Genomic DNA, 24979 nt, shown 5'->3' on the forward strand with positions numbered 1-24979 from the left:
TTTTGAATTAGATGCAAATCCAACTGAAATAAAAGTTGATTTCACTCCAAAGACGTTGTGTAGAGTACCTGCAAAATATCCACCGTCTCAATTTCAAATATATCTTCATCCTTCATTGTCGAAGGCACTTTGAATATCCTGTGCACAAGAGGCTGTTTGCATAAAGGCCCAAGGTTCAGTTCTTCAAAGCTTTGCTTGTTCTTCAGTGCTGCCAAGCACTGGTTCAACTCATAGAGAGTGCAAACACACCTATTGCTCTCAAAAGCCTTGAAGTAGAAAATAACAACATCCTTCGTTAAAAAAGCATCTTGCCATTCACAGGGGCTAGGACACATGCATCGAGTCACTTCTAAAGAGAAGACAATATTCTACTAGAATATAACCCAAATAATGAGCATTTACCTGCTCATGGACTACCTGTCCCACTCCCATCAGGGAGCAGGCCGCGCCCAGTCCACCAGGCTCCAAAACAGTTACTTTCCCCAAGCAGTAAGGCCAATCAACACCTCCATTCATTAACCCACCCCATCCTATCCTAACCATCACTGCTTCATCATCTCTTGTCAGTCCACCTTATGTACAGACAATCATGTGCCTAGCATTACTTTATAGTTTATATACATTGATTGTATGTCTATCTTATGTATTTATATATATTGTGGTTTTTTATTATTGTGCTCTTTATCATACTGTGTGGTTTTTTTTGTGCTGCATCAGATCCAGAGTAAAAATTACTTTGTTCTCCTTTACACTTGTGTGCTGGAAATGGCATCAAACAATCCTGACTATTACCTCAATGTAAGTGGTGATTTCTCGCTGTGTCTGTCGAAGTTCTTGAATTGCAGAAAGTTTATTAGGAGGCCAGATCTCAAGGATTCTTAAATTCTCCACTCTGAAGGATCTGCAAACTCTAGTCAATACCTGCATCAAAAAAAAAATATTACAAACAAGCAGACACTGGAAACCTAAAGTTAAAACAAATGGTGTACCCACTCGGCACATCAGGCAGAACCTACAAAAGAGTAACGTTTCAGATCTAACAACATTTTGGACCAGAAATGTTATCCCCGTTTCCTCTTCAACAGATGCTGTCTGATCTGTTGAGTCTTTAAGATTAGGTTTATTTGTTACAACGTCCAAGAGGACCACAACTTTGTGTTGGGTTTGGAGGATTCTGTGCCTCAATGACCCGGAGAGCCCTGTTGGCTGGGAGTCAGGTCTTTATACTTGAGCTCTTGGGTAGGGTCACATGTGCCTAACAGGTCAAAGGGTAGAGGCCAGACCAACAGTGGTTCACTGGTCCTCCAGCTTTGGGGGGGGTTCAGCTCAGGGCTAACATCCCAGAATGGTAACGACCAACACAGGAGGGGAGTAAACAGTTGACATAAAGGTCTCAGCCTAAAACGTTGACTCTTTATTCTCCTCCATAAATGCTGAGTTCCTCCAGCACCTTGGGTACATGTCTGTGAATATGAATATATGACAGCCCGTGGGAGTCAGAGTCTCTATTTATATCAACCTGTGCTTTTCGCCTTGTCAGAAGCCAGTAAAGTGCTGCTTTCCAGAGATTTTTTTTTTTTTTTACCTTCTTTTCAGTAACTTGTTCCCCTTCAGCAGCCAGAGCACGAATAAACTCTTCAGCTCGTTGGTTCACTTCTTCCAAAGTGACGCGTGGGCTTTTTTGGCGACCTAGATTAACAGAGGCCGATATCTCGATTTCCTGCATTACAGAGTTTTGCTCCTCCCTTACTTGCCTATAATAACTTTGGGGATATCGATGCATTGACCTTTTCTTCTTCAGTTCCTCTTCCTTGATCTTCCTCAGGTTTAGTTTTGTCAATGCAGGGAAGTCTTCTGAAGACACTGATGAAGGTGCCGGAGAGGCTGAACGTTGTCCTCCTGCGGCTGAACCATTGATATTTTGATTAAATATGGACGACTCAAGTTGCTGCAATTCAGGATTTGCTTTGCCACTTGATGCAGGCTGGCTGAAATTTGCTGTGGGTAAAGAGTTTTTGTACACAGTTTCCCCCTCCTTACCACCTTTTGGTCTTGTACTTAGATCAGAGCAGTTCTCCAAAGATCTTGTTGACGGAGATGGTAACAATCCTTGATCTGTTGGTCTGGAAGCCAATGGCATTCTTACTGGGAGGGCAGACCAAAGGTTATTCAATGGAATAGCTTGCATCCCCATTACCTTGGCAGGAGCTGTGGGAGAAATATGGGGAGAGAGAGAAAATATAATCTTTTGTTTGATCCATTTCAGTCCAATGGCAATAACTGCTACTGAATCCAACATTCACCCAAAGATATTGATTAATATTTCCTTCCAGGAAAAAGCAATGTTGTTAGTCAGCGGTCCCCAACCACCAGGCCGTGGACCGGTAACGGGCCGTAAAGCATGTGCTACCAGGCCGCAAGGAACGATATAAGTCAGCCGCACCTCTCCTCATTCCCTGTCATGCATTGTTGAGCTTGAACACACGCGCACCATCCATGTCAGCGTGGGAAGGAGATCAACTCCTCGAGCTTGCAAATGACGGCGGGCTGAAAAGTATGTTTGACATAACATCTCTGCCGGCATTCTGGATCAAAGTCAAGGCTAAATATCCTGAGATAGCCACGAAAGCACTGAAAACGTTGCTTCCATTTCCAACGTATCTCTGCAATGAATGCAATGAAAACCAAATTGCGGAATAGACTGGACATAAGGAACCCCCTTCGAGTATCGCTGTCTCCCATCACCCCTCGATAGGGCCGTCTTGTTGCAGGGAACAATTATTCAGCCCAGGGCTCCCACTGATTCAGCGATACTGGTGTGTTGCAATGATTTTATATGTTCATACGGGAAGAATATGTAGTGTGTGTTTAATATCCAAACGTTACTTAAAATGTTATGATGCTATTGACTTATAAGTGACTTATATCACCATATAACAATTACAGCACGGAAACAGGCCATCTCTGCCCTTCTAGTCCGTGCCGAACACTACTCTCACCTAGTCCCACCGACCTGCACTCAGCCCATAACCCTCCATTCCTTTCCTGTCCATATATCGATCCAATTTTTCGTTAAATGATAATATCGAACCTGCCTCTACCACTTCTACTGGAAATTCGTTCAACACTTACTTCAAGCTCCCCTGTCCTCCCGATAATTGACTTATCACTATATTCATGCGAGGAAAATATGCGCTGTGTTTAATATTAAATTCGTTAGATAAGCCCTTTTAGAAACGAAATTGAGTGTATTAGCCACTGATCACCGATATTCTGGTCGTGATTAACACCCCCCAGCCCCGATCAGAATCGCCAAAAAATGATTTGTAGGAAAGAAAATTGGCACAAACACGCCCGCGCAAGGCTTCATGGTCATTGTAGTCTTTCTCAGGGTAAACACAACGTATTTAACTGCTACTCTTGTCTGCTGGCAACCCTACCCTCCCCCCCCACACCAGGTCAGCCGGTCCGCAAGAATATTGTCAATAATAAATTGGACCACAGTGCAAAAAAGGTTGGGAACCCCTGTTGTTACTAGCCAATGCTGAAGGACAGTCATTGATACAGGAGATCTGCATCACTGATACAGGAGATCTGCGTTCAACAAATTCCAACAAGGAACAATAACAAGATGGTTGAGGGGTAAAGGTGAACTGCTTTCAAACCACATTCATGAATTGATGAGGGACATTTAAGAGGATTTTAGATGGGCAGATGGACAATAGAAGAATGGAAATTTGATCATAAAGAGGGTTAAAAGGTCGGCAATGAATTGTGGGCCGAAGGGCCTATACTGTGCTGTAGTGTTCTACGTTCTTAGTGGTTTGAAGGGCCTTTTTCTGAGCTGGGTTTCTATGACAACGTAGATCTATAGATAGATTCGGGATAGTTAAAAAACTCTTAAATGGGCAGATGGATAGAAAAATGGAAGACTATGCAGGAGGAAAGGGTAAGATAGATCTTAGAGTAGGTTAAAAGGTCAGGACAAAAGTGGGCCATAGAGCCTGTATGTCCTGTAGAGTTCTACCATCATCCTCTTGTCAGAGGTAGCTGTTTATTTTTTGGATGGGTGCATGGAACATGCTGTGCTGCCAGGGGTACTTGTAGAGGCAGAAACATTAGGGGCATTTAAAAAATTCTTAGGTAGTTACATGGATGAAACTGAGTGGGAGGCAAGGTTTAGTTTGATCTTGGAGTTGGTTAAAAGGTCGGCAAAACATCCTGGGCCGAAGAGCTGGTTCTGCGTGAGACTGTTTCATTTTTTGCGAAATCTGCATTTCCCAATCAGCAGTGGGTTGATCCAAAAAGTTAGCCAACACTTCTCCGCAGAGAATGCATGAGCTGCCGTCCGGCTGATGATTCTCCGGATTCTCAATAAAGTGGCACGCTACAATGGCCAGTCATGGTTTGACAGCAGACAGTTGTGCTCTCATTGCGCTAGTTGTGGGAAAGACAGCCTGTCACTGATACCCAAGTGCTGGTTTGTGGACTGTAGTTTTTGAGGGACTCTGGATCAAGAACACTTTGGGGTGGGAGGGGTTAATGCTGTTGCTTGCATGATGGGGGCAGCCAGGGCAGTGCTTCTGTTGGCACAGGTGGAGGGGAGAGTGGGAGAGGTCAATGTTTTTACTGCTGCTGATGCGAAAAATGAAGACCATATTAACAGACAGAAAGATGAGCACATACACTAAAAACAGAATACTGCAGTGCTACATTTATTCTAACCTGACTTTTGGAAGTGAATGCTGGACCATTTCCCCAGCAATGGAAAAGAGACTAGAAGCAGCTGAATTTTGGTTCTACGGGAGAATGTTAAAAATATCATGGACCACACATACATCAAATGAAGAAGTTCTCAGAAGAGCCCAAGCAGTTCGATCACTCATACCAACAATAAGAGAAAGACAACTCAGATTCCTAGGACACATCATGAGGAAAGATGAACTAGAAAAACTCGTACCTTCTGGAAAGATCGAGGGGAGCAAACCTAGAGGAAGACCTTGGCTTATGTACATCAAAAGCATAGCCAGGTGGCTACACATCGAGGAAATGGAAGTCATCCAAAAAACGAGGGATAGATCTATATGGAAAACTATGGTCACCAACGTTCGCATCGGATATGGTACCTAGACAGACAGACAATGCGAAGAGAGGGGAATGGGGCTTTGGGGCTTCAATGTTTCTATCATTCTATTTATGGGGTTTCTTGCTTTATGGATGTCTGTGAAGAGGACGAATTTCAGGTTGTATACTGTATACATTCTCTGAAACTTAGCGAACCTTTTGTAACTTAGCCAGGCCAGTCCTTAGACTCCAGTGCAGAAGTTGCTAAAGGTAATGCTCTGACCACATCTACGGCTACTTTATCAGTGACCATGGCTCCATCACAAGATCAGAGGTGAGGATATTTGCTGGAAACTGCACCATGGTCAGTTCCATTCACAATCCCGAGAAAATGAAACAGGCCATGTCTGCACACAGCAGCACTCATAACATTAGACGCGGGCTGAGACAGGACATGCTGGCATTGGAGCGGGTTCACAGGAGGATAACAAGAATAATCCCAGAAATGAGGAGCATTTTATGGCTCTGGGTAAAGAATGGGGGGAGGGGGGGTGGTATTCTTATTGAAATCTACCAAATATTGAAAGCCCTAGATGGAGTAGACATGGAGAAGATTTTTCCAATAGTGGGAGAGGGCGCAACCTCAAAAACAAGGACATCCTTTTAGAACGGAGATGAGGAGGAACTTCTTTAGCCAGGGAGTGGTGAATCTGTGCAATTCTTTACCACAGATGGCTGTGGAGAACAAGTCAATGGGTATACTTAAAGCAGAGGTTGAAATGTTCTTGATTAGTAAGGGCATCAAAGGCTACATGGAGAAGGCAGAAGAATGGGGTTGAGGGGGATAATAAATGAGCCATAGTGGAATGGTGGAGCAGACTTGATGGACCGAACGGCCCAATTCTCCTCCTATGTCTTATAGCGGCAACTAACGTTCATGTTACGGAAGCCCACGCATTCCACAAATGACCATCACCAACAGGAGATTCTAACCATCCTGACAGTCAGTGACAGAGAGGGGCAAGAGCAGCAGGCACATTGATAACCATCTGATGGTCCCATGGTAAGAGGTACAGGTCCCACGCTACGAGGCTCAGGAACAGTTACTAACCTACAACCTGAACTGGCATGGATAAGTTGACTCACTTCAACACTGAACTGACTCCACAACCTACAGGCTCACTTTCAAAGGACTCTACAACTCATGTGCTCAGTACTATTCATTTAACTTTTTAAAAAATAATTTGCTCAATTTGTCTTCTTTTAAAAATTGGTTGTTTGTCAGTCTTTGGTTATATACAGCTTTTCATGAACTCTATGTGTTGCTTTATTTTCCCATACATGCCTGTAAGAAAATGAATCTCCAGGTATTATATGGTGACATACCTGCAGGAGGAACACAACCTTCTCAAAGGTTTGGAGGCTTGAGTGCCTCAGTGATTTGGAGAGCGATGCTGGCTGGAGTCAGGGCCTTGTGCTTTGTCTCTTGGCAGGGTCATCCATGTCAAACAGGTCAAAGGGTAGAGGCCAGACTAAGAGTGGTGCACTGGTCCTCCAGGTTCGGGGGTTCAGCTCAGGGCGAACAACCCTGACTGGTCAAACAAAACTGTTACGGAAACAGTACTGAGGAATCCTTCTATACCTGAGGACTGACAGTAGTGAAAACCAAGAGGAAGCTCTTGGTACAATGAAAGAAGACCAAGCACTTCATTGGATCCCCGAGGGGCGGAGGAAACGCGGGAGACTGAAGAGAACTTGGCGCCATACCAAGTTGAAGGTACGGTGGAGGTCGAAATGATGATTCTGGGGCACAATAGAGAAGATGGCCAAGGACAGTCAGAGATGGAGGACCTTCATTGCTGCCCTAAACACCAATGGTGTAACGGGCAGTGAGTAAATATGATGATACATACACTATGTACCTGGAGCTTTGAGACATGTAACAATCTTTGAGAGACAGAAAATCAAAATAATGAGTCTTTTTCAATACTTGGAAAAAGTACCACTGGAAAAATTAAAGTTTGTAGTTTCTGGGTAAGGGTAATCCTTTTAAAAGTTCAAAGTAAATTTATTATCAAAGTACATACAGTATTAGCCACCATAAACAACCCTGAGATTCATTTCCTTGCAGGCATTCACAGTAAGTACAAAGAAACACAACAGAATCAATGAAAAACCGCACACAAGACAGACAACCAATGTGTAAAAGACAACAAACCGTAACCCTAATGCAATTATGAAAAAAGACAAGTTAATAATAATAAATAATCTTTAAAGACAGTAACTATTGAGAACATGTGATGAAGAGAATCCAGAGGCTGTGGGAACAGATCAGTGATGAGGTGAGTGAAGTTATCTCCACCGGTTCAAGAGCCTGATGTTGAGAGGTAACAACTGGTCTGGGACCTGGTGGTGTGAGTCCTGAGGCTCCTGTATCTTCTTCCTGATGGTAGCAGCAAGAAAAGACTTCGGGAAGGAGGTACAGGGGAGAGGGAGGATGGGATCGAGAGGCTTTCTCCCACTTACTGGATCATAAACCTTTGAATTGGCTGCCTCAAAAGATCAGACAATGAAATATAATCAAGATTCAGATACAGAGATACTTGATCATTATGGGTATCAATGTGAATGTAGACAGGACAGGAAGATAGAGTGGGATATACACGTGAAAGTCAGATTTCATTGTCACGTGCTCATGCACGTGTATGGATGGGTGCAAAGGAAGTGTTAATGCAGCAGTATCACAGTCACAGCATCAGATAAGCAGAATTCACCAGAAATAAACATCAATTAAACATAAATTATATAAGCTTTTACAATAAACACATTGGAACAAAAAAAAAAGCCCATTCAGCCACTGCCTCAATGAAATCCAAAGTAGACTTTACTTCATAAACACAAGAAAATCTGCAAATGCTGGAAATCCAGAGCAACACACACAAAATGCTGGTGGAACTCAGCAGGCCAGGCAGCATCTATGCAAAAAAAAGTGCAGTCAACGTTTCGGGCCAAAACCCTTCTCCGGGACTCAAACTGTCTGGTGTTGACAATGATGAAGGGTCTTGGCTCAAGATGTCGTCTGTTTATTTCCCTCCACAGATGCTGCATGACCTGCTGAGTTCCTCCAGTAGTTTATGTGTGTCTCTCTAATATTGACTGTCTTCTCATAATTTCTATTTCACAAGGGAGAGTTTTAACATCAACAATTTAAAATATTTAGGTACCTAAGGGAGGCATCTGAGGAGCTGAGAAGTATCTGATGGGCACATCCACACTCTTTGCAGCAGCACCTGGCACCGAAGCTGACAATCCTCCATTAACGTTGTTCTGTCCCTCTTGTTTGGTCCTCAGTTTGATCACGTTGCCTAACGCTGGCACATCGACTACTTCCAGCACATCGCCCAGATTCTTGATCAGCTCTTTCAAGCTGCTAAATCCATAATTGCTCAGTTTTAAATTCTGCCGATATTTCTTGCAGTAATATTCACATAGCTTTGCCTCGGGGATACCACCAGGCTCAGAGTTGAACAGCTCCAAGATCTGACTTCTCAGTCGCTCCATGAGTTGAACTGTGAACAAAAGCAGAAATGTTGAATTAGACAATGGATAAAGGTCCTGTGTGTAATAATCAGGTGTATAGGAAACTCCATATGATACACATTTTCCAAAGGATGAGGGGGAAAGTAAATCCACTGTGCTGGAATGGTACAGCAGACTTGATAGGCCGAATGGCCTGATTCTGCTCCCATTCTTACGGTCTTATAGCTCCTAAACCTTGTGCCAGAGGGAATCATACAAATACATGTAAAGTTTTACATTTACCACACCAGAATCCACTAAATCTGCAGAATAACTTAAGTGCAGACAAGTCCTGATGAACGTTCCCTATCCGAAATGTTGACCGTTTATTCCTCTCCACAGATGCTGCCTGACCTGCTGAGTTCTTCCAGCATTTTGTGTGTGTTGCTCTGAGATTATTATTTCCTTTATTGGAACATAGACCAGTACAGCACAGGGAGAGGCCAGCTAAAAAGCCAATCAAAAACACCCAAACACTAATCCCTCCTACCTACACCATGTCCATATCCCTCCATCTTACTTACATTGATGTGCCTTTTCAAATGTCTCTTAAAAGCCTCTAATGTTTTTACCTCTACCACCACACCAGGCAGTGCATTCCAGGCATTCACCACTCTGAGTTAAAAAACTTACCTCTGTCATTCCTCTTGAAACTACCCCCTCTCAAATTTAATATTAAATTTGAAGAGACTTGGAGGCCATTTATTCAATACTTTCATATGATGTAGTCTGACCCTCTCCAATTCTATTCTGCCACTTTTAAATATATGAAGAGAGGAGCAGAGTTAATGACATTATTGGTTTTATCTGATAATAGCCCATTTCTTTTGCTTTTTTTAGTTTAGTTGATTAGTTTGATGTAGATTAGGGTTTTTTTTTTCTTATTGGGGCATTTTTTTCCTCTTTTTTCTTTTTCCATGATAGTTTTATGTTTTTTTTCTATATACTACTATATTTGTACTCTGTAAGATTTTGGGAGGTTAATATCTGTGTATTAACTGTGTTTATATCTATATATACTAATTATTAACAATGTAATCCCAATAGCTTTGTATCAATTCTTTGTAATGTTTGAGAATTTGATATTAATAAAAAGATTGAAAGAAACTACACCCGCTCGCCTTCAATGCATGCCCTCTAGTATTAGACATGACAATCCTGGGGAACAGATACTCTCTGTCCACTCTGTCTATGCCTCTCATAATCTTCTTAAACTCTATCAGATCTCCCCTCAGCCTCCAACACTCCAGAGGGAACAACCTACATTTACCCAGCCTCTCGTGACAGCACCTGCCCTCTAAACCAGACAGCATCCTGATAAACCTCTCCTGCACCCTCTCCAAAGCCTCAGCATCTTTCTGACAGTGGGGAGGGGCAACCACAACTGTACGTAATACTCTAGATGTGACCTAACCAGCGTTTTATAAAGCGGCAACGTTAATTATAATTTAGAAGGTGAAGGAATACGGTACGGAAGCGTAGCGGTCAGCGAAACGCTTCACAACACCGACGACCCAGGTGCAATTCCGCTGCTGCCCGTAAGGAGATGGTATGTTATCCCCGTGACCACACGGATTTCCTCCAGGTGCTCCGGTTTCCTTCCACATTCCAAAGGCGTCCGGGTTAGAAGGTTAACTGGTCACGTGTGTGTAAATGGGCGGTGCAGGCCCCACTGAGCCAGAAGGATCTGTTACCAGGCTGTACCTCTAAATAAATTATTAAATAATGCTTTGTCATACAGTCCTCCAAGAGGAACACAACCTTGTTGTAGGGTTTGGAGGCTTGAGTGCCTCAGTGACCCGGGGAGCGAAGTTGGCTAGAGTCAGGGCTTTATGCTTTGGCTCTTGGGTAGGGTTGCCCATGCCAAACAGGTCAAAGGGTACAGGTCAGACTAAGAGTGGTCCACCAGCCCTCCAGGTTCGGGGGTTCAGCTCAGGGCTAACAACCTTGACTGGTAGAAGAAAACTGTTACAGAAAAAGCAATGGAGAATCCTTCTTTATCTGTGTGCCACGGTACAGACAGAGAGATGGAGGATCTTCGTTGCTGCCCTGAACACCTGCGGCGTCACGAGCAGAAAGCATCATCACAATGCAGAACTTAAGACATGGCAGCTTCACCCCATTGGCTGAAGCTGAATGAGGTAACATGCCATCCCTGGTGGCAAAGATGGTAGTTCTCCTAGTGTGCTTTTCCTGAAAAAATATTTGAATTTTTCCTTTTTTTAAAAAAAACACATACACAAGAGATCCAGCAGAGTCATAGAAAAATACAGCAGAGAAACAGGCCCTTCAGCCCATCTTATCCATGCCAAACCATTTAAGCTGACTACTCCCATCGACCCTGCCCTCCATACCCCTTCCATCTCTGTACTCATACAAACTTCTCTCAGCTATTGAAAAGGAGCTTGCATGCACCACTTGTGCTGGCAGCACGTTCCAACTCATGACCCTCTGAGTGAAGAAGTCTCCCCCTCTTGTTCCCCCTCGAACTTTTCACTTTTCACCCTTAACCCATAATATCTACTTGCAGTCCCACCCAACCTCAGTGGAAAAAGCCTGCTTGCATTTACTCCATTTACCTCCCCCACCCCCGAGGCGAATCTCATTAACAGCTCCAAAACCCACAATCTGCGGCACCGAGGAGGATGTGGGCATCGAGGCCCTTGGGAACACAACCTGCAAGTCACGCAGCATCCAGACTTGGAAATATGGTGCTCTCTCTTCATGAACACTGGGGCCCCAATCCTGAAACCTTCCGGCATGCAACAATTTCTGCAGCAGGACTGCAGCTGTTCAACACAGTGATTCACCCCATTCTCAAAAGAAATTAGGAAGTGAAAAGTAGCCCTACATACAAGTGAGTACAAGAAACAGTTAAATCTCTGGGACTAGGCAGATTAACAGGTCAACACAGACCGATGGAGCTGCTCCTGAGCACCATGACTCTATATTTCCTCAACTTCACATTCCGTCGTTTTTAAAATTTGATATCACTGCAAAGATACAATGAGAACCCCTCAGGTGCAAGGTAGGAAAATGTACCAGATCACACTTACTGTAGCAGCGTATCAAAACACATCGTTCACACTGTGAGCTTCAATTTGTAAACTTTAACATACACCAAACTGCAGAAAGTGCAAAAGCTAAGAGGCAGAAAGCAGACACCTGAACCCGGAGTTAATAAGCACCTGACTGCGTCCAGCTTCAGTCTTTCAGACAGACTGAACGAAAGGGACTATGGGATGAAGTACACATAGGAACTTACAAATTAGAAACCGGTGTAGGCCACGCAGCTCTTTCAGCCTGCTCTGTCATTCATTAAGATCACGGCACATCTGACTGTTGTCTCCAAATCCGCATTCCAGTCATTTTTAATCCTCTGCTTAACAATCTATCTTGCTCTGTCTTACTATTCGATTAGCTTTATCTGTCACATGTACATCGACACCTACAGTGAAATGTGTCAACAACCAACACAGTCCAAAAGGATGTGCTGGGGGGCAGCCCGCAAATGACGCCACAATTCCAATGCCAACATAGCAAACCCATAACTTACTAACCCTAGCCCAGACGTCTTTGGAATGTGGGTGGAAACCAGAGCACCCGGAGGAAACTCGTGCAGTCACGGAGAGAACGTACAAAGTCCTTACAGACAGCGGTGGGAAGAGAACGTGGATCGCTGGCACTGTAAAACTTTACATGAGTTATGTGAACCACTACACTACTGCGTCGTCCATTCAAAAGCTCAGCTTCCACCGTCCTTTAAGGAAGTGTTCCAAAATTAAAAGGTGGGGGGGGGGGCAGGAAAACCTTTATTTTGTTTAAACAACAACCCCTAGGTCAAGATCCCCTGCAAGAGCATTCAGAAAGTAAGAATGGGTGAATTCAATGTCAAGTTAGGCAAAACAACGAAATACTTTACAAGTAACACTTTTTCCTGTGGAAAATTGTGGTGAACTATCACTGCACACAATGAAGAGGTGAGCGAAGGTGAGGCTGACTTGAGGGTCGAGGCGTGCGGGTGCGATGCAAAGTCGGAGCGAGGTCGAGGCGTGTTCGAACGGAGTTGGAGTCAGAGCCAGAGCATGCAGTCTGGGGTGAAGTGGGTGTGGAGGACCCTGTGCACCGAGAGTGAGGCTGGATCGATCCAAGTGCCAGGCCGCTGTGGAAAGGCCGTATATGGGCCAGTGTGTGGCAGCAGGATCTGGGCGCAGAGTGTATAGATGCGGCGCAGCCCAGGTCCTAGTGCAGAGGACGACCAGGTGCTTGGACAATTTAAACACTGGGCCAGATAGGGTGAAGAGGCAGGGTGCGTAACCGGAGTTGAGGGCCGGGCCGGTTCTTGCTGCTCCGCGACGTTTCCTTTGCTCTCTGTCGCCGCAGCGCTGAGGCGGAGGTTGTTTTCCTGCTACGGGCTTCGTGCCTGCGAGCTCCATGAGGATTTGCCCGCTGTGTGATGAATCAGGACGAGGCTACGTTCCTACTCCAGCTGCTCCAGGCTACGGTCTCACTTTCGTTCTGAACGCTGTCGCCTGCTTTCACTGTTTGCACGATTTTTTTCTCTTTTCCCCTCTTTCTCTGTGCATTGGGTGTTGGTCTTTTTTTCTAAAATTGGGCTCTTTTGGGTTTCTTGTTTATGGCTTCCTGCAAGCAGACTGACCTCAAGGTTGTTTAACTCATACATACTTTGATAATAAATGTACTTAGAACTTTAACCAGTAAAAGGAAATACTTACGTTTTAAAACTGTTTATAATTAACACCAGAAGGCTCATCAACTTTTGATTGGTTGCTTTGTATGAACTAGTAGTAGTGTAATCTTTGAGTGCAGTATGATAGTCTCCCTAGTGGGGAGAACACCTGTGTGTGACTTTGCTTAACATGGGGGGCTGATGCAACAGTGGCCACTACACAGTCCTTGACAGATTGGGATCGAGGTCCAGTAGCACGGCAACCATAATGACTGGGGACCCTTCACTGCTGTCGAGCACCTCCCCACCGTCCACCAAAAGCGGGACTTCCCGGTGGCCAAACGTTTTAATTCCAATCCCCGTTCCTGTTCCGTGTCAGTCCATGGCCTCCTCTTGTGCCAAAGATGGGGCCACTCTCAGAGTGACAGAGCCACAACTTATATTCAGTCTGAATAGCCTCCACCCTGGTGGTATAAATATCTGGGTCCCCTCCTCCTTTTGTCCACTCTCCTCTCCTAGCAGATTCCTTCCTCTCCAGCCCTTGACCTTTCCCACCCACCTGGCTTCACCTATCACCTTCCAGCTAGCCTCTTCCTGCCCCCCCCCCACCCCCCACCATTTCATTCTGGCATCTTGCCCCTTCCTGCTCAGTCTTGAAGAAGGGTCTCAGCCTGAAACTGCAACTGTTTGCTCCTTTCCATAGATACTGAGTTCCTCCAGCATTGTGCGTGCGCTGTGTTGGCTGCCTGGCATCAGCAGGTTTTGTCTTGTCTCTGCAGCCTTCCTCCGCCTCCACTGCCGTAGTGATGTGTAAACATCTTCTGCCAGCTCCACCGCTGGGGTCTTGGTTGGACCATTCTTTGTCCAGAACCCCCTCCTTAACCTCGCCGCCACAGGAGCCAAGCTCCGAACAGCATCGCTCTCGGGAACTCAGGAACTCACAAGCCTCTCCAGCACGACAAGGTAATGATCCTCGGCGCAGTTAGCATTAACTAACATGCATATCACTTAACATATATCTGAACTTCAAAGAATAAACATCCTGCTATGGTATGTTTCAGTATTACCTAATAAAATAAATACTGCAAGCCTTCATCATGTATTGCATCTCCATGGTATACCAGATCATCAGATAATAGTTTTGACAAATCTGCTAGTCCTCCAATCAGGAACAGTGTACATATAATTCATGAATTTACACTGGCATTCTTCCCAGCAGCTGATTCTGAAAAACAGTCACCGGGCAGTCCACTGAAGGGATAGGACATGAATTACACTGGGGGGGGGGGCGGGGGGAGAATATAAAGGAATCCCTTTAGTTTTCCAGAGACAGGTACAGAAGTTACAAAAATAAATTGTGATTTAAGATAAGAAAATACTTAAATTACAAAACAGCTGAAAAACCTCCAGCAGTGTTACCTTCTGTTTTCTAAGTGTCACAGGAAATATGAAATTCTCTTTGTCTATTGAAGTGCAGTCACAGACAACCTTGAAGATTAACACTAGCTGAAGCTGACATGCAACAACGTTGATACAGCATCTGGTTTGGACTTACCATACAAACGGAGTACAAATTCAGACAGAACGATCAGCCCTTGAGCCAAACATAAGCAGACAACAGCTCTCCTCAAAACGTTCTCTTTAAAACACTGAGTCTCCTTCCTTGTTATGAGTCAGCTACAGGCTGCTCATCCAATGACACGCCAGAGAAAGAGATGATGAAACAAAACTGAAACTGATCAGTTACAAATGAGTAGTGCTTTCGAGCAACCAAGGTAACGAAACCTTACTGGGAAAATATTGAGCTTGTTTAAATTATAAAGTCAAAATCAGGTTTAATATCACTGGCATATGTTATGAGACTTGCTAGCTTTGCAGCAGCAGTACAATGACATAATAAAAGAGAAAGAATTGGATTTTTTTGAATAAAATAGTTAAATAGATGGTGAAAATAGGAAATAATAAAAAGTGAGGTAGTGTTCATGGGTTCAATGTCCATTCTAAAATCAACACTCAACACGCTGGAGGAACTCAGCAGGTCAGGCAGCATCCGTGGTAAAGATCAGTCGTTTCGGGCTGGAACCCTTCGTCAGGACTGTAGAGGGAAGGGGCAGAGGCCCTATAAAGAAGGTGGGGGGAGGGTGGGGAGGAGAAGGCTGGTAGGTTCCAGGTGAAAAACCAGTAAGGGGAAAGATAAAGGGGTGGGGGGGAAGCAGGGAGGTGATAGGCAGGAAAGGTGAAGAAGGAATAGGGGAAAACACAATGGGTAGTAGAAGGAGGCGGAACCATGAGGGAGGTGATAGGCAGCTGGGGGAGGGGGTAGAGTGAAATAGGGATAGAGGAAGGGAGAGGGAGGGAATTACCGGAAGTTGGAGAATTCTATGTTCATACCAAGGGGCTGGAGACTACCTAGACGGTATATGAGGTGTTGCTCCTCCAACCTGAGTTTAGCCTCATCATGGCAGTAGAGGAGGCCATGTATGGACATATCTGAAGGGCAATGGGAAGCAGAGTTGAAGTGGGTGGCTACTGGGAGATCTTGTCTGTTGTGGCAGACGGAGCGGAGGTGCTCAACGAAGCGGTCCCCCAATCTGCGTCGGGTTTCACCGATGTAGAGGAGGCCGCACCGGGAGCACTGGATGCAATAGATGACCCCAACAGATTCACAAGTGAAATGTTGCCTCGCCTGGAAGGACTGTTTGGGGCCCTGAATGCTGGCAAGAGAGGAGGTGTAGGGACAGGTGTAGCATTTACGTTTACAGGGATAAGTGCCGGATGGGAGATCCATGGGGAGGGACGTGTGGATCAGGGAGTCGTGGAGGGACCGATCCCTGTGGATGTCCATTCTGAAATCAGGTAGCAGAAAGGAAGAAGCTGCTCCTGAACGTTGAGTGTGTGCCTGCAGACTCCTGTACTTCCTCCCTGATGGGAGCCATGGGAAGAGGGCATGCCCAAGGTGACGGGAGTCCTTAACAATGGACAGTGCCTTTCTGAGGCATCGCTCCTTGAAGATGTCCTGGATACTACGGAGGCTAGTGCCCATGATGGAGCTGACAAAGTTTACACCTCTCTGCAGCTGACTTCAATGCTGTGCAGTAGCCACCTCCCCACCCCACCCAACACCAGACGATGATGCTCTCCACAGTACATAGTTCATGTCATGATTCTGGCAGGAAAGCAAGAACCAGCAACAGATTTATTATCGCAGACGTGTGTTGCGAAACGTGTTATCTTGTGATAGCAGTACACTGCAAGAAGTCATAGAAATAGACAGACAGACAGAGCAAAAGAGGAAGGGCAAGGTATGTTCACGGGCCATTCTGAAATCAGACTGTGGCGGGTAAGAAGAGTGAATTTAGATATGTTCACCAGGTCACTCCTCACTCGTTAATGCAAATATCTACTCAGCCAATCATGTGACAGCAACTCGGTCCATAAAAGCATGCAGACATGGTCAAGAGGTTCAGTTGCTATTCAGACCAAACATTAGAACAGGGAAAAAATGTGATCTAAGTGACTTTGACCGTGGGTTGATTGTTGGTGCCAGACAGGGTGGTTTGACTACCTCAGAAACTGCTGATTACTGGGGTTTACAAGCACAACAATCTCTGAAGTTTACAGAGAATGGGGAGGGGGAAGGGGGGTGGAGTTGATGTATGGTCTTTCTGTATTTCACAGCTATCTGGAGAAGACAAATAACGGAGTTGTATTGTGCATGCACACTTTGACAATAACATGAACCTTAGAACCTTTGAAAAACAAAAAAAAATCCAGTGAGTGGCAGTTCTGTGGGTAAAAATGCATTATTAATGAGAGAGGTCAGAGGAGAATGGCCAGACTGGCTCAAGCTGACGGGGAGGTAGCAGTAGCTCAAATGACCATACATTACAAAAGTGGTATGCAGAACAGCATCTCTGAAAACACAGCTCATTGAATCTCGACGTGGATGGGCTACAGCAGAAAAAGACCACAAACATACACTCAGTGGTCACTTTATTATTAAGTACAGGAGGTACATACTGAAGTGGTCACTGAGTGCATAAAGACCATAAGATATAGAGGCAGAATTGTCCCGTTGAGTTGGCTCCACCTGATTCATTTCCTCTCAGCTGCAATCTCCAGCCTTCATGCTCTGACTAATCAAGATTCTATTTACCGCTGCCTTAAAAATACCCACATGACTTGGTCTCCACAGCCGCCTGTGGCAACAAATTCCACAGATTTGCTACTCTCTGGCTAAAGAAATTCCTCCTCATTCCTGTTCTAAATGGGCACTTGTCTATTCTGAGGCAGTGTCCTCTGGTTCTAGACTCCCCCACCATAGGAAACGTCCTCTCTGCATCCACTCTGTCGAAGCTTTTCAACACTCAATAGGTTTCAATGAGATCCCTCTTCATCCTACAGAATTCCAGTGAATACACACCCAGAGCCATCAAATGTTCCTCATATAGTAACCCTTCCTTGATTAACTTGATAATTAATTCACAGATCTGTTGCTCTAGAAGTAAAATGTTTCCAGTACTGAAACACAGAATCCCTTTTAAAGGAAAACTGAGCATGAGTCTTGTTGTTCAAAACCTGACAGATGACTTAACTTTCAGTTTCAATTCATTTGATCAGTCCTGCATTCTTCCAAGCATATATCCTGTTACTCAATTACAAGCTGCCCTTTCACAATATGTTATGATTATGAAGACACGTAGCCCCCTTTTATTGTCATTTAGTAATGCATGCATTAAGAAATGATACATTATTCCCTCCGGTGTGATATCACAAAACACAGGACAAACCAAGACTGAAAAAACTGACAAAACCACATAATTATAACATATAGTTACCACAGTGCAACAATACCATAACTTGATGAAGAAGTCCATGAGCACAGTAAAGTTCAAAGTTTCTCAAATTCCCACATCTCACGCAGATGGGAGCAGGAAGAAAAACCCTCCCTGCCATGCCGACCACAATCCGACTCTGAGTCATCCGAAAACTTCGAGCTCTGATCAGCACTCCGACACTGAGTATGGAGCGCCATCTCAACGATTCAACCTCTTTCTCGGTCACCAAAAGCAGGCGAGGCCAGGGATTTTGAGGCCTACCCTCCAAAAGATTCCCAACCACACAGTAATGACAGCAGCGAACGGGCGTTTCAGAAATTTCTCCAGATGTTCCTCTGTGCTTTCACGTCCATTCCTGCCTTATTTCAAAATCCAAAATCCAGTTACACTGTGCAAGGAGTTCCAAGTCAGGAGGTTATAATACAACCTTAGAAAACCCTAGTTAGGCCACATCTGGAGTATTCTGTACAGATCTAGTTGCCCCAATGTAGGAAGGATGCTGAGGCTTTGGAGAGGCTGCAGGACAGGTTTACCAGGATGCCACCTGGTTTAGAGGGCGTGTACTATCACAAGAGGCTGGATATAACGTGGGTTGTTTTCTCTGGAGTGTCAGAGGCTGAGGGGGAGATCTGATAGAGGTTTACAAGATTAGGAGAGGCATAGATAGAGTGGGCAGGGGAGTATCTGATTCCCAGGGTTGAAATGTCTAATATCAGAGGCCACGCATTGAAGGCAAGGGGGGTAGGTTCAAGGGGGGTGTGAGGGGTAAGTTTTTTTACTCAGAGACTCATGGATGCCTGGAATGCGCTGCCTGGTGTGGTGGTAGAGGTAAATACATTAGAGGCTGTTAAGAGATTTTTGGATAGGCACATGGTTGTAAGGATGATGGAGGGATATGGGCATGGTGTAGGTAGGAGGGATTAGTGCTTGGGTGTTTTGATTTGCTTTTTAGCTGACTGTGGGCTGAATGGCCTTCCCTGTACTGTACTGGTCTATGTTTTATGTTCTATGGACATAACTTTACTTCAGCCCCCACTCTACCTGTCCAACTGACTGCCCAATATCTTGTACCAAGTACAAGATCATGCAGTGCATAGTAGGCCCTTCCAGCCAAGCTGCCCCACCAACCCCAACCTAATCACAGGAAATTTACTATGACCCAATTTAGTTACAAGGTAAAAGATTCCACTTTGGCCCCTTAAGACACTGTCCTTAACATTTCACATCACCTTTAATTTCCTTCTATTGGTAAATTGGTTTATTGTTGTCAGACGTTCTGAGGTTAAAGATTACCTTTATGTCACATCTACAGTACATCAAAACCAATTACTAAGCCACTCCATACAATATACTGCCAGAGGGAACAGCAAATCAGACAGCTTTTCCAGTCTCCCTTTCCCTCTCCCTCTAGAGGTCCTTGTCTCTATATTCGACTCTTAGCATTAGTCACAAACCAGCCTATGAGGAGATCTCCCCTTTTACAGAGACTTCTTACGGACAGCGTGGGAATTGAACCCTGGAACGCGCCGAGCTGTAAAAACATCGTGCTAAACACTGCACTACCCTGGCTCCTCCTAAGTACCGAAAGGTGGAAATACTGTTCGTTGGTTCTCATCACTGGCCTCTCCCCTACGTGTCCAGGACCTCGCAGTTCTATCTGATTCACACACGCTGTAGATCACTGACCCACGTCATTACTGAAAGCACCTAATTCACTTTGCACCTGGTGTTGCCTTAGGGTGCCAGGGTAGCGAATCTATTAAGCCTGGAGCTCAGATCTGGTGCCGTCTGTACATCCTTCCTGTGGAATGCGTGTGTTTCCTCCAGGTGCTCCGGTTTCCTCCCACAGTCCAAAAACGTACCAAGTAGGTTGAGTGGTCATTGTTAATTGTCCTGTGACTAGGTTAGGGTTAACAGGGGTCGCAGGGTTACTGTGTCTCGAAAGGACAGAAGGGCTTACTCCGTGCTGTATCTCTGAATAAGGTAATTCGCCATTGAAAGGGGAGGCACAGTAGTCTAGTGATTGCCATAATGCTTTACAGTGCCAAGAATCAGGAGATCAGGGCTCAGTTCCCACCATTGTCTGTAAGGAGTCTGTATGTTCTCTCCACGACTGCATGGAGTGCCCTGGTTTCCTCCCCATTCCAAGGACACAGGGGTCCGAGTTAGTGGGCGTGCTAAGTGGGCATCAGGAGGGATCCTTGCAGGCTAACCCCAGCACATCTTCAGGCTGCGATGGCTGTTGATACAAACGATGCGTTTCCCTGCATGTGTTGGTGTACATGTGACAAGTAAAACTAATCTTTTAGTCATTACTTGAAAGCAAATTCCAATCTTTTGTTACCTGAATATGAGACCGTTCCAATACACATTCGCCTTCAGTGCACTTTCATCAGCCTGACAATCTCCTCACCTGCCCAAATGCCAACATTAATTCCTACTCAACACATGTGAAACTCTCAGTTTGGTTTTTGGTTTAACATTAACCTTCTCTACCTCTAATCTTCTCTGCTGCAGCTGTATCCTACTAATTCCAAGCTTAATCACTGTGGTTGCCAATTTCCTAAGCTCCAGATTTCTCTGAAACTTTACTTATCCCATTCTTCTTAACCATATAACAATTACAAACAGAAACAGGCCATCTCAGCCCCTCGAGTCCGTGCCAAATTCTTACTCTCACCTAGTCCCACCGACCTGCACTCAGCCCATAACCCTCCTGTCCTTTCCTGTCCATATAGCTATCCAATTCAACTTTAAGTGACAACATCGAACCTGCCTCAACCACTTCTTCTTTAAAAGGAATCCCATAAAACCAATGCCTTCAGTCATCCATCCCAGTATTACAATGGTCTCATATCAAATATGCCTTGTAAAATAACACTGGGAGGTCTCTTGGGACATGTATTTATATACCATAATTAACAAGTTGTTGCGATATTCTAAGCAATTTTCTGGTCTGACCTACAATCATCAAAATCACAATCACATGATTTTCAATAATAAATATCGTCTAATAAATCCGACAGTTGTATCAGAATTAAAAGATTAACAATCACATTTAAATACTAAGGCAGTTGGGTGATGCTGCACTCTCAAAAATATTTTTTTTAAACAAAATTTAAATTTTAAAGTAAATTTATTGTCAAAGTTCAGATATGTCACCATATCTGACCGTGAAATTCATTTTCCTGTTGGCATTCACAGTAAGTACAATAAACACAATAGGATGAACAAACAATGATCTGCAAAAGACAACACACTGTGCAAATACAAAAAAATCAATAATAAATAAGCCTTAAATATTGAGAATATGAGATGAAGAATCCCTTGAAAGTGAGTCCACAGGTTGTGAGAACAGTTCAGTGATGGGGCGTGTGAAGTTATCACCTCTGGTCCAAGAGCCCGATGGTTGAGGGGTGGAGGTGTGGTGCAGAGTATATTGACTGGCTATATCACCGTCTGGTATGGGAACACACCAAGCCTTTGAATGGAAAATCCTACAAGAGGTAGCGGATTCTGCCCAGTATATGACGGGTAAAGCCCTCCCAGCCACTGAGCATATCTACATGAAGTGCTGCCGAAGAAAAGCAGCATCCATCAGAGATCCTCACCACCCAGGCCACGGTCTTTTCTCATGACTACCACCAGGCAGAAGGTACAATAGCCCTCAGGACTCGCACCTCCAGGTTCAAGAACAGTTACTATCTCTCAACTATCCGGCTCTTGAACAAAGGGAGATAAACACTCACTGGCCCCATCCATTGCGATGTGACACAACCAAAGACCTCTTATTTTACTTTATTGTCGCCAAACGATTGATACTAGAGTGTACCATCACAGCAATATTTGATTCTGCGCTTCGCACTCCCTGGAGTACAAATCGATAGTAAATAGTAAAAATTTAAATTATAAATCATAAATAGAAAATAGAAAAGGGAAAGTAAGGTAGTGCAAAAAAAAACCGAGAGGGAGGTCCGGATATTTGGAGGGTACGGCCCAGATCCGGGTCAGGATCCATTCAGCAGTGTTATCACAGTTGGAAAGAAGCTGTTCCCAAATCTGGCTGTACGAGTCTTCAAGCTCCTGAGCCTTCTCCCGGACAGAAGAGGGATGAAAAGTGTGTTGGCTGGGTGGGTCGTGTCCTTGATTATCCTGGCAGCACTGCTCTGACAGCGTGCAGTGTAAAGTGAGTCCAAGGACAGAAGATTGGTTTGTGTGATGTGCTGGGCTGTGTTCACGATCTTCTGCAGCTTCTTCCGGTCTTGGACAGGACAACTTCCATACCAGGTTGTGATGCACCTTAGAAGAATGCTTTCTACAGTGCAACTATAAAAATTAGTGAGGGTTTTAGGGGACAGGCCAAAGTTCTTTAGCTTTCTCAGGAAGTAAAGGTGCTGGTGGGCTTTCTTGGCAGTGGACCCTGTTGGTTGGACCAAGTCAGGTCATTTGTGATATTGACCCCGAGGAACTTAAAGCTTTTGACCTGTTCCACTTGCACACCACTGATGTAAATTAGGTCGTGTGGTCCGCTACTCCTTCTGAAGTCAACAACCAATTCCTTCGTCTTGCTGACGTTGAGGGATAGGTTATTGTCTTCGCACCATGCCACCAGGTTCTTAATTTCCTCTCTGTACTCAAACTCATCATTATCCGAGATACAGCCTACAATTGTGGTGTCATCAGCAAACTTTATATTGAGTTCGATGGAAACTTGGCTACACAATCATGGGTGTACAGTGAGTACAGCAGGGGGCTGAGTACACAGCCTTGTGGGGCACCGGTGCTCAGAGTGATTGTAGAGGAGAGCTTGTCCCCTATTTTTACAGCCTGGGTCCTGTCTGTGAGGAAGTTGAAGATCCAGCTGCAGATCTGAGTGCTAAGGCCCAGGTTCCGGAGCTTAGGAATCAGTTTATTTGGAATGATGGTATTAAAGACAGAGCTGTAGTCAATGAAAAGGAGCCTTACGTATGCTTCTTTATTCTCCAGGTGTTCTAAGGAGGAATGTAGGGCCAGAGAGATGGCATCTGCCATTGACCTGTTGCTCCGGTAGGCGAATTGCAAAGCGTCGAGGTTGACCGGTAGGCTGTAGTTGATGTGTGCCATAACCAATCTCTCGAAGCACTTCATAGAAATTGATGTCAGAGCCACAGGTCGGTAGTCATTCAGGCATGTCACCTTGTTCTTCTTCAGCACCGGGATTATCGTTGCCTTCTTAAAACACGAGGGGATCTAGACTGAAGCAAGGAGCAGTTGAAGATGTCAGCAAACACTCCAGCTAGCTCACTTGCACAGGCCCGGAGAAGCCGCCCTGGGACGCCATCTGAGTCCATTGCCATCCTTGGATTTATCTTCAGGATAATATTAGGGACTTCTTTTTTCTCTCATTATTTCATGTTCTCATTATTTATTGCTATTTACCTATATTTGCATTTGCAGTTTGTTGTCTTCTGCACTCTAGTTGATCTTTCATTGATCCTGTTATAGTTAATATCCTATAGACTTGCTGAGTATGCCCACAGGAAAATGAATCTCAGGGTTATATGTAGTGACATGTACGTATTTTGATAACAAAGTTTACTTTAAACTGTTCCTGAGCCTGGTGGTGTGGGTCCTGAAGCTCCTGTACCTTCTTCCCGATGGCAGGAGTGAGAAGAGAGTATGGCCTGGATGGTGGGGATCTCAGATGATGGATGCTGCTTTCTTGCGACAGCACTCCGTGTAGATGTGTTCAATGATGAGCTGGGCTGTATCCACTACTTTTTGTAGGATTTTCCATTCAAGGACATTGGTGTTTCCATCCCAGGCCATAGTGTAACCAGTCAACATAGTCTCCACCACACACCTTTAGAAGTTTGTCAAAGTTTTTAAGATGTTATGCCAAATCTTCAGACTTCTAAGGAAGTAGAGGTGCTGCCGTGCTTTCTTTGGAATTGCTGCTGCTGGGCTCAAGAAAAATCCAATGAAATAACAATAGCGAGGAATTTAAAGTTGCTGACCCTCTCCAACCCTGCTTCTCCGATGAGGCCTGGCTCATGGACCTCTGGTTTCCTCCTCCTGAAGTCAATAATCAGCTCCTTGGTCTTGCTGACATTGAGTGAGAGGTTGCTGTTGTGGCATCACTCAGCCAGATTTCCAATCTCCCTCCTGTATGCTGATTTGTCATTATCTTGATTCAGCCTACAGCAGAGGTGTTGTCGGCAAACTTAAATACAGGCAGTCCCGGGTTACGAACGAGTTCCGTTCCCGAGTCCGTCTTTAAGTCGGAACAGGTACATCCGGTATTATTCAGCGTCAGTTAGTCAAACGTTTGTCTTAGTATATAGTATATATTTTACCTTTCTATGCATATAAAACACTTAAGAAACGTATGTATTTCAATAATTAAACCACTGCGTTGCTTAGTAATAATTGTAGCTTTCATCGGGCAGGGCCTTTCACATGCTCCATTATTCTCACTTTATCCTTTAAAATTGTTCCGATCGTTGACCAACTGTAGCCTAACGTTTTTCCAATGACCGATGGCGTTTCACCTCTTTTCGATCGCTTTATTATTTCCACTTCATTTTCAATTGTGATCGTTTTCCGTCAAAGAAACAGAAACACTGCGGATTCAGCAGCAGCCGCGGGCGGCAGATCCTGAGCTCCCCCGGGTCCTAAAGTCCACCCGCACTGAGACAGGTTAAATGGAACAAGTGGGGGTGGTGCTGACTGGAAAAGTGGGGTCAGGATGAATCTTGCTAAGAAAAATTTAAGCCAAATACAAAGCTACACACTCAACACTGTGTTAATGGCAACATGATCCGACTTA

The 24979-nt window shown here is 44.7% G+C and overlaps 1 protein-coding gene across 1 annotated transcript in view; it reads right to left on the reverse strand.

Moving 5' to 3' along the window:
* Window positions 1-24979, reverse strand: part of LOC140187266 (uncharacterized) — a 158703-nt gene that overhangs the window by 104854 nt on the left and 28870 nt on the right. Inside the window, exons 6-9 of the mRNA XM_072242400.1 lie at window positions 8289-8633; window positions 1586-2208; window positions 793-921; window positions 69-266 (exon numbers count right to left, since the gene is read on the reverse strand). Of these exons, the coding sequence (XP_072098501.1) occupies window positions 69-266; window positions 793-921; window positions 1586-2208; window positions 8289-8633 (1295 nt within the window). The remainder of the gene's footprint in view (window positions 1-68; window positions 267-792; window positions 922-1585; window positions 2209-8288; window positions 8634-24979) is intronic.

The sequence above is a fragment of the Mobula birostris genome, chromosome 24, assembly GCF_030028105.1.
Source record: "Mobula birostris isolate sMobBir1 chromosome 24, sMobBir1.hap1, whole genome shotgun sequence".
In the NCBI taxonomy this organism is placed as follows: Eukaryota; Metazoa; Chordata; class Chondrichthyes; order Myliobatiformes; family Myliobatidae; genus Mobula; species Mobula birostris.